Source organism: Lynx canadensis, chromosome C1 (assembly GCF_007474595.2).
Source record: "Lynx canadensis isolate LIC74 chromosome C1, mLynCan4.pri.v2, whole genome shotgun sequence".
Taxonomy (NCBI): Eukaryota; Metazoa; Chordata; class Mammalia; order Carnivora; family Felidae; genus Lynx; species Lynx canadensis.
Genome location: NC_044310.1, coordinates 92,922,664 through 92,933,443, shown reverse-complemented (window position 1 = coordinate 92,933,443; position 10,780 = coordinate 92,922,664). Strand labels below are relative to the sequence as shown.

The 10,780-nt window shown below is 44.9% G+C and overlaps 1 protein-coding gene across 2 annotated transcripts in view; it reads left to right on the top strand.

The window, feature by feature from the left end:
• Positions 1-583: 583 nt before the first annotated feature.
• Positions 584-10,780, top strand: part of SORT1 (sortilin 1) — a 65,451-nt gene continuing 55,254 nt past the window's right edge. For both annotated transcript variants that reach the window (XM_030327951.1, XM_030327950.1), the window contains exon 1: positions 584-930. In XM_030327951.1, coding sequence (XP_030183811.1) covers positions 619-930 — 312 coding nt within the window. In that variant the 5' untranslated portion in view covers positions 584-618. The remainder of the gene's footprint in view (positions 931-10,780) is intronic.

Sequence of the window (10,780 nt, the reverse complement as noted above, 5' to 3'; positions counted from 1 at the left end):
ACTAGCCCACACAATTCACATTTACCTCTTTTGGCAGCAAGAAGGCTGCTACATTAGACAATGAGTGCTCCAGTACGCGAGGGTTAAAAACCTGAAGCACCGGTTCATGACGAAGCCCCCTTTTTCCAGCTGAGCGAACTCAGGGATTCCCTTAAGAGATTTTCCAGGCGCTGCCGCAATGAAAGGAATTTTAGGGGTGTCTGTGGGGAAGACGGGGGAATAACCTAGTCCCCAACCTGGGGTTCCAGAGTGGGTCCGGGCGCCAAGAGCGGGGGGCTATGCGGGAGGGGTGGGGGAAGCTCCTACGCTAACTCTGGAAGCCCGGCCCCGGAGACGCCGGGCGATGGGGGGGATGACCTCAGCCGTCTCTGCCACGTTCCAGCCAATCAGTCCCGCATCTTGGCATCCGAATCCAGGACCCCCGAAGCCGGAGGCGACGCGAGCCAATGAGGAGTGGGCCGGGGAAGAAGGACAGGCGGCCAGCCTATGGGGGCGGAGAGGCCCGGCTGCGCGTATCCAAGGAGCGCCGGGCTCCGGCTCGGGGGTGTGGCGCGGCGCCGGCGGGGGTGGGCGGGCGCGCCGGGCGGCAGGTGTCGGCGGCGTCGGCATTCGGCGGCGATGGAGCGGCCCCGGGGAGCTGCGGACGGCCTCTCGCGCTGGCCCCACGGCCTCGGCCTCCACCTCCTCCTCCTCCTGCAGCTGCTGCCGCCGGCGACCCTCGGCCAGGACCGGCTGGACGCGCCGCCGCCGCCCGCTGCGCCGCTGTCGCGCTGGTCCGGCCCCGTCGGGGTGAGCTGGGGGCTGCGCGCGGCCGCGCCCGGGGGCCCGGTTCCCCGCGGCGGCCGTTGGCGCCGCAGCGCGCTCGACGAGGATGAGGACTGCGGCCGGGTCCGGGACTTCGTCGCCAAGCTGGCCAACAACACGCACCAGGTGAGCGGGCGCCGGGCCCGGGTGCCGCCCGGACTGCGAGGTGCCGCCCCCGGGCCCCCGGCGGCCGCCTGCCCCGCCCGCGCAGCCCGCCCCTCTTTCTCCGTCCGCTCGCCTCGCGTCTCCGCCGGGGAGACCCGGGCCGCTCGCCTGGCCGCGGCCCCGAAACTGCGGCGGGCGGAGTCCGGCCCGGGAGCGGCCCGCGGGACGCCGCGGCCCGCGCGGCTGTGTTTCGTCACAGGGGAGGCAGCCTTCGACTTTCACGGCATTCTTTTTTTTTTTTTTTTAAGTTGTCAAAATCTCTTGTGCGTCGCTGTTTTTGCGTCTGTGTAAATAATTAGGATCCAGTAGCGCTATAACCCACTAGGCAACTGGAGGAATAATTACCTCTTAAGTGCTTGGAGAAGTTGGGCTGTGCAGAAGCAAAGGTGTGTCCTCGCTGGGTCAGTACTTTCAGGGTGGGTAGGCGGGTGTTCAGAAATCCCACAGCAGTTCCTAGGTTACTGTGTGTATTTTAATAGGCAAAGGAACAAGCTTGGAAGTAGGATGACAGTATATATGTGATCTCTCTTACGCCTTCACATTTGACCTTCTATCCTGGCTTTGGACTCTGACCAGGATGTCTTCATCCTGTTGTTAACAAGATTTCCAACAGGCGCACGTTGCAGATACTCTCCTTTGCGCTAGGTCCTAGTCAGCAACTTTAGAAATTGTAGCATTTCTGGCCGTGGGGACAAGCCCCTCAACCTTTGCACGCTACTGGCCTGACAAAGCCCATTGTTAAGAAGGTCCTGGCTCCTTGCTGCAGTGCAACATGGGCATCTTCCTCTTGTTTTTCTAGAACTAACAGTTTAATTGTTGTTACCCATATTTGCACAATGTATTCTCAATTTAATATGTTCTTTGTTATAGCTCTTGCTCTTTCAAAGAGAGTTGCAGGGGGGGACAGAGACGAGTGGCTAACTGCACTTGTCCATGTATAGCCACGTTCCCTGTCAGCCAGATCTCAGTCTCCCCCTGAACTATCATTCTCCCTCTGCCTGGACTATACTTGTTACCTGTGCAGAATTCTCAGATCTGCACTCCCCCCTCCCCCTAGGGCAACTGCAGTCAGGGCACAAGCAGTCAGGGGTAGCCGGGTAGCCCCACGTAAGGCATTCCAGGAGCTGTGGAAAGGTGGTGAAACTAGTGCTGACGGGTGGGACTGGTTGGATGCAGATTGGGTGGAGTGAGTACCGGGAAGACTTCCTGTTTGTGGAGGAAGAAATAATGTTGTAGACTTCCATCTCACGGTGGGGTGTTGAGAAAGGCCTTGCAGTACCGAAGCTGAACTTACAACAGGACCACTTCCTTCCTGGAGTCAGCTGGACACAGCATTCTTACTCCATATTTGATTCTTCTCTTGCTGGTTGACCTACCTAATTTAGGACCTGCTGCTCCTCCTGGATTTATTCCTGCAGAACCTTCCTTGATTGGCTTGACTTGATACGTCATTTGTAAACTATTGATTTTTAAAGCTAGAGGTTGAAAAAACTGGCTCAGGGGATTCTTAGGCCAAATCTACTCAAGAGCAGGTCTTAAAATCTGGTTCTTTAAGGTCCATATGAAAAGAAACTTCCCTCTGTTTCTCTCATTTTATTTAGCTACTGTTTCCAGTGTTTTGTTTTTTAGCTTTTTTTCTTAGTCTTTCAGTGACCTAATTTTAAATAGCTCTTTTTGCACTTGTTCATCGTCCATGATCTCTCCTTCAGAGATCCCATCCTATTTATAACATGTATATGTGGCCAGAGTGAAGCTATTGTTAATATTCTTCACCTTAGACATGGTTGAGTAAAGCAGGTCTTAGAGGTCCACCTCCTTTTTTTTTTTTTTTAATTTTAATGTTTATTTGAGAGAGAGAGAGAGAGAGAGAGAAGCAGCACGAGTGGAGGAGGGGCAGAGAGAAGGAGACACAGAATCCGAAGCAGGCTCCAGGCTCTGAGCTGTCCGCGCAGAGCCCTACGCAGGGCTCGAACTCACGAACCGTGAGGTCATGACCTGAGCCAAAGTCACGGCTTAGCCGATTGAGCCACCCAGGTGCCCCAGAGATTCACCTCCTTAACAGGAATTGTTACATAGTGGTTTGTTCTGGTTTTCGCTTCTCTGTTTTTAGAAGTCATAATAAATCTTCCTGAACTATATTGAAGAGATCTAGTATTTGGGGATCTAGTATTTTATCTAGTATTTTATCTCACACTATAATAGTGTGAGATAAAAGTATCAGCAGGACAAAACAACTTTTTTTTATCAGGGATATTGTATACTTTTGTACAGCTGGGAAAGTGCCATTTAGAGTAGTTTTTCATAAGATGACAGGATTCACTTCCCAAGGAAAATCAGAAGTTCTTGGTTCTCTTCTTATTTGCTAAAATGTGCTGTTCGTGTTAGACCACATTAATCCATACAGTCAGTATATGAGAATGCCCTAAAAATGTTCAAGGTGTGCTGAATGATACCAGGAAAAGATAATTCAGACTGGACAATGAAAAGCCTCAGAAGGGTTTAGCAGATCTCCTGGACCTATGGTTTGTTTGGCTTATGAGAATATGTTGGTGTTTCATCTTCCTTAAAAAGCAAGGTAGTTCTAAACCATGATAGCACTTTTCTGCTCTGGTTTAGGAGACCTGTGCCCTAATGACCTGAAACTCGGGCTCAATAAATACCCTTTTTGCCTCTAACCCAAAACTGTTTTCACACCACCCTTTTTACTGATTCTTTCCTTTAAGTGCTTGGAATGCTCATGACATGTATAACCTTTGTACATGAGAGAAATTGAGCAAGCATAGATTTTATTAATGTTGGTTGCTAAGTTGGATTGCTTCAAAACATTCCTCCTATAAGTAGCCCTTTGAGGTTAGGCATGAAAACTGTCTTAAAGAAACAGATGAAATGCCTTGGCCGGAGTTACGGTGGTTGCTGACATAATTTCCTTCTCATTCCTGGGTTCAGACCATTTGATAATTTCCTTAAAACTTTCAAAAGTTATGATTAAAAGCCAGAAAACTGCTGCTTCTTCTCTGTCCTCCCTCTGCTGCTGTCATTAACTACTTCTTTACACATAACTTCCCAACTTCTACCCCAACATCAAAGCATCTGGTTTCTTAAGTAAACAGGCCCTGTGGAGAGACTGTGTTGTGTGTATGTCAGCTCTGAGAAGAATGTGTGTGTGTGCTTGCTGGTGCTGGCAAGGCTAAGTCCAGGCTGACAGGACTGAATGTGCCTGTTGGAGGTTCAAGGAGCTGCCACTTCTAGCCTGTCGTGGATCTTTGTAACACCCGGAAATCTGAAGGTCAGTGCCTTTAGCTCCCCTGCAACTTTCTAAGTGCCTCACTTATTCCAACATTCAACCTCTCTTCATACTACCTTCCCCGGCATTCCCAGCCACACCCTCGAGTTAATCTTCTCTTGAGTCCTGTTCCACCCATTTGTTTGGGGTCAAAGAATAGGAATTCTGCAGGATTTCCTTCTTGGTCCTGGTTGAGCAGAATGAGCAAAATCCTCATGGGATTCTACTCCCATGCAGTATACTAATCAGAACTTTAACCCCTAATGGCTGTTAACATGCTGTATGCATTGAGGATTTCAGTTACAAGTATCAGCAGATTCGATGAAGTATATTTATCTGGGGAAAGGTTAGTTAGTCCTCATCTGAAGGTTGGCTGGGGTGAGGGTAGACAGCTACCCAGGCAGGACAAGTGGCTGAGAGGGAATGCAGCGTGACAATTAGGTAAGTTCTCTGCTGACTCAAATATTTGGCTCTGTGCCTAGTGATTTTTAATTAGAAATCTGAGTCTCTTGTCTGTTTGTGGAAATAATTGGGAGAAGGCTCATGTTCTGGTCAATTTCTAATGGTTATTTTCTTTCTGTAATGATAATAATAGGCTCTCCATCCTGCTGTTTTGATCTGATCTTTCGTGTCAGGTTCACGGAGGCTATTAGCAGCTTCTTCTGCACTCTGCCGATTTCTAATCGGCTCCTGCCAGCAAGCATTGGATTCTCAGTGGGTGACTGCAGAGACTGTGCTCCCCAACTTTGTCCTACTTGGCCTGTTATCCTTGTGTGATCATCACATCAGGGCAATGCTTAACACTGAGTGGTAGTGGTCGGTAGGAGTAATGTCTGCTCCTCTCCCTCCCTTTCTGTGCACCCCGACCCCTCAAGTTCTGTCTCTACAGAAAGTGAACTGTGTTTTAAGACTGAAGAAATGACGTTCAAATGTTTTAGGTGATTAGAAGCTAATATTAGCGTACACAAAACTATCAAATTTAACATCTAATTTAAAAATACAGCTTTTTAAGGAAAAGGTGCTATGATAGTAGCTCCAAAAATATTTTGAAATAGATAGTGCATTTGTAAATTTCCAAAAAATTTTTAAGTTGCCTTCTTATCCTTTTGTAACCAGTGTTTCTTTTGCATCTTTTTTTTTTTTTTTTTTTTTTTTTTTTTTAATTTTTTTTTTTCAACGTTTATTTATTTTTGGGACAGGGAGAGACAGAGCATGAACAGGGGAGGGGCAGAGAGAGAGGGAGACACAGAATCGGAAACAGGCTCCAGGCTCCGAGCCATCAGCCCAGAGCCTGACGCGGGGCTCGAACTCACGGACCGCGAGATCGTGACCTGGCTGAAGTCGGACGCTTAACCGACTGCGCCACCCAGGCGCCCCTCTTTTGCATCTTTTACTCTTTTTTAAAAATTTGGTGAAAATTGATTGGGGTGCCTGGGTGGCTCAGTCGATTAGGCATCCAACTCTTGGTTTTGGCTCAGGTCATGATCTCACAGTTTGTGGGTTTGAGCCCCAAGTTGGGCTCTGTGCTGGCAGTGCAGAGCCTGCTTGGGATTCTCTCTCTCCCTCCCTCTCTCTCTCTCTGCCCCTCCTCCACTTGCTCACTCTTGTTTTCTCTCTCTCAAAATAAATAAACATTTTTTAAAGTTTGGTGAAAATTTGTTCTTTCCCATTGTCTAGGTAGCCATGTCACTGATCTTTATGTAAACGGGTTTGAGGAGTAAAATGGGCCTTGAGGAACATGCTAGTCAATTTTAGTCAGTTTTAGACAGGTTTTGTATTGTTGTTCTAATAGTGACTGTAATCAAAGCTGGGTTAGTAATATATATCTTTGAGCTAGCTGGGTCGAATGGATCTTCACGACAGACCCTTCAAATCTGTAGAGGTTTTTAAGTGAATGCTGGACATGTGGAGGGTTTTTTTTCTGTTGTTCTTTTTTTGTTTGTTTTTTATTTTTTTTTTTTAATTTTTTTTTTATTTTTTTTTTTTTAATTTTTTTTTTTTTCAACGTTTATTTATTTTTGGGACAGCGAGAGACAGAGCATGAACGGGGGAGGGGCAGAGAGAGAGGGAGACACAGAATCGGAAGCAGGCTCCAGGCTCTGAGCCATCAGCCCAGAGCCTGACGCAGGGCTCGAACCCACGGACCGCGAGATCGTGACCTGGCTGAAGTCGGACGCTTAACCGACTGCGCCACCCAGGCGCCCCTGTTTGTTTTTTAAAGATTGAGGCTATTTTCCCTACTCTACTCTCAACCCTAGTCTCCGGAAACCACAGTAAAAACAGAATCTTCCATTCAGAGCCTGTGGTGTTTTGCTGAGAAAGTTTTCTGTGACTGTAATTTATTTTCTGTTTTGCATTTCACTTTCTAGCCCTCAATTCCTCATCTACAACATGAGAAATTTTGGATTAGATTTAAAATGTCTAAAAAAATTCTGATTCATATGGAAGAGGAGGAGGCCAGAGGTTGTGATCACAAATGTTTATTGCTTGATTCCAAATTTAGAAGCAAATTGCGGCTGATCTGCTTCACAGTTGAACTTGAACATAGCCTGGGATTTCACATCTGGGGGTAATTTGTTACCACCTCCAGAGCTTGCTTCACTGAAATACCAGTGTTGTTAAAGATAGCAGGAGTATTTTTTTTCATAAAATTATGAAAGACCTTTGATTTGTTTATTTTTTGGGTAGTTCTTTATCATTCTTTGTTGCCTGAAGAATCTAATGCTAAGCAAATACTAACCAAAGCTTTTGGATAGTCCAAAAGCAAACCAAGTAAATATATAATAGTAAATTTGTTTTTTCTCCTTCCCTACAGTACTTTGCCAAAACTGGGGCTTTTTTTTTTTTTTTTTTTTTTTTTTTTTGTCCTGACTGCTTGTATTTGAAAACAGATGGCCAGGGGGCCTGGGTGGCTCAGTCAGTTAAGTGTCCTACTTTGGCTCAGGTCATGATCTCACGGTTTGTGAGGTCAAGCCCCATATCGGGCTGTCTGCTGTCAGCATAGACAGCACTTCGTATCCTCTGTCCCCCCTCTCTCTGCCCCTCCCCTGCTCTCTCCCTCTCTCTTTCTCTTTCAAAAATAAATAAATTAATAAAAAAGATTGTCAGCTTACCATTAGTATACTCAGTCCTGTGCTAGTTAGAAATGTATGTGTGATTAATTGACTTGATTTTTTTCATCAGAAGAAATGTATGTTTTTTTCCCTTCTAGGGCTTGAGTACTATCTCTCTCTTATTTGCTTTTGTTAAGAGTTTTGTTCTTCCTGTATTACCTAAGAAACTAAGCTCTAGTATTGTACTTTAGCCAATTTGTAAGTCTGTTCAACAGTAAGATCACCCTGAAGAATCAAGAGAATTGAACTGGGAAGAAAAATTTTGATGAACCTCATACTTCCCGGACAAGATGACTCAATCAAATGTCTATCTGGTACATACTATTTGTCAAAGGGATTCAAATTACAGATATGTTGTATACAAAATTCAAAAGAGAGATCTCAATACCCAGATTTGAGACCTTGTTCTGCTGCTTTATAGCTATGGGATTCATGGACAGTCACTTAACTTCTATGACCTTTATAAGTTTATAAACTAGATAAGCAGCTTTAGGATTATTTGGAGGGCCAAATATGAAGTTCTATCAAAATGTTTTGTTAAACGTATTATGTGGATGTCATTCATTTAAGCACTTACTAAACTGTATAGTGGAGTTCAGGCCTGTGCATCATCACAGGTAAACATTAAAGATATCCTCATTGGTGCTACTTTAAGGGTTTAGGTGTTCAGAGATGGCTTGATGAGAGTTTGGAAGAATTTTTGAAGAAGGCTTGACCACTACAGTGCGGTGGTCTGGGAAGGCCTCCTAGATGAAGAGAGAATCAAGGTATGGAGGTGATTATTAAGGAGATCTGTAAAGGCATGATGGAGGGAAATCCAACATATGCTCAGGGAACGGTCAATGGAGAGATGAGGAGTATGTCTAAGCTTTCCAGAAGAACATATAGAAAAGTCAAAAAAGGTAGCTCTTGGGCAGGGATGAGAAGAGGAAAGAGAGAGGATGTCTGGGCAGGGAATTTTGTGTTGGGACTTACATCTTTTAGTGCTAGAGAGGGGGCTAGAGGTGGAGAAACCAGAGGTGGAAATGGGGAGCCAAGAAGAGTTATCCTTTTTAGAAGTTGACCATTGCTGTGGTCTTGAAGAATGCGTCCAACAGGAGAATGGAATAGAGGGCAGTGCAGACCACCTTTTATACTTGAAGTGCTGAAGGTTCTAAGGAACACTCCTGGACTCCTGGACCTTATTGGAGGAGGATGTGAGCCAAGGCATGAGAAACCCAGGAGCTATAAGACGAAGCCGAGGAACAGATTTCTCTGTTCTGAACATTTGTGAACAAGCATAAGGGTGAATTCTTGCTGATAATGTGCTAAACAGTTTGAATCATAGATTGTTAGGCTAATTAGCTGGTCATATCTCTTTTACTGATGAGGCTAAATTACTTGCATGTGGGCCAGGAACTGAGAGTAGAACACAGATGTCCCAACGTAGTGCTACATTTGGAAGTGTTTCATAGAGACATTTTAAATCAATGCGTTTGCTTTAGGGATAAGGCAAGGTTATAGACCCCTGATGTAAGTCATATAGTTATGAATTCTTCTCTGCTCCTTAAGGTCATTGTACCCTCAGCAGAACTCAATTAGCCTTTTTATTTTTTATTTTATATTTATTTTTGAGGACAGAGACAATGTGAGTGGGAGAGGGGCAGAGAGAGAAGCAGAGAGAGAATCCCAAGCCGGCTCCGCACTTACAGCACAGAGCCCAACATGGGTCTTGAACTCACAAAACTGTGAGACAATGACCTGAGCCAAAACCAAGAGTTGGATACTTGACTAACTGAGCCACCCAGGCACCTGTCAGCCTTTTTAAACCTCAGTTTCCCATCATATAAAATGGAGCATTATCAGAGGCTTTGAAGAGAAAATGTTTTGAACACCTTGAAGTACCATATATGTGTTGTTTATGTCATTTCTTAATAAGCCTGTTGATCTGTTCTTGAGGCCACAGGCCCAAATGTCAACCAAATGATCCTGATAAATACCAACTCCAGGGGAACACGTGAATAAGCGGAGATACATGAGATGAGGTGGTTTTATCACTTGGCAGGGTTGGGTGACAGGCTTGGGCGGGGGTGGCAAGAAGGAAAGTGAGTCAAGATTGGCAGAAATATGAGAAGCGTATGTGTTCTTTTTATAACCTTCATGATTACATCAAAATTTTAACTTGTTAATATGATCGACAGTTTTTTGAGGCAGTGGTTAGGAGGGAACATGATCTCAGGTCAGACCTGGCTGGATTCAAACATCAGTGGTGATCATGGGCAGATTAATCTCAGTGAACCTTAGTCTTTTCGTCTATAAAATGGGTAGACTACTCTCTGTGTCTTAGGGTCATTGTGAAGAGAAAATGAGACATGGGATATAGTGTGTATTCATCCTATCATATCTTATAATGATTATTTCCACACAGCTTCTGATGCATTCCAGTTAGATGCTCAAATATTTGGGTATGCACTTAACTTTTTTTTTTTTCATAGCTGTAATATTCCTAAGAGAGTTATTATGGCTACTCACAGGAACCAAATCTGGATTAAGAAATATGTACCACCTATGTCCTTGGACTTGGGATTTTAAGAAAAAGGGTATAAGGTGAGAGAGAGATTATTTGACCAAAGTGTCGTTCCTGAAGCTATGGAAGATGAAAGGGGGGAAATCATAATCCCACCATCATCAGCTACTGGCTCATTGGGTTCTATTAATTTCAAGTATATATAGCTATTTACTTATAGTTTTAAGGAATTCACAATTAGAACAAATAAGACTACTTATCATTTCATAGCTACTTCTCTTTCATTAAGCTTTAGTTTATTAGAGTTAGCGTCCGTGGTTTCAAGTTGACAGCCCTGAAATGGCACCTTGCCTGTTTCACCCTCATTTGGTAACTGAGCAGCCACTGTTAGCTTTGCACTGTGCCATCTTCTGTGGACTTTTAAGAAATATTAACGAGATGTGATCAGTACTTCTCAGGAACTTTGCTGGGAAGCAGAGCAGACCAGAATGTCAATGGAATTATTTTTTATTATGTGCATATCTCTTTAGGCTAACATTTCACCACTTCCTGGCCTCTGTTAACCCTCTGTTCCAGTTAGTGCGACCTTTTCACCAGTCCCTTGAGCTCATCATGGGCTAGGCTGCTTCTCCATCTTTGTGCGCATGGCTTTTCTTCCCATCTGAATGCCCTTCTAGCTCTAGGTGCTTTCTTCTGTTCTTTCCTACCACATTTAACTATGCCGTGTGATCTAGCATAGTATTCTGTAGTATTCTGTCTTGTATTCACTCTCATTTATTACATTTCTTATTCCCCACATTATAAACTTCTTAAAGGTAGGAGTGATACTTGCACGATTCTTTCACCACGTTTGCCTCATACAGTGCTGGGGGAGACTGCAGTGTGTGGTCTGGAGTCAGGAGTTTGAAT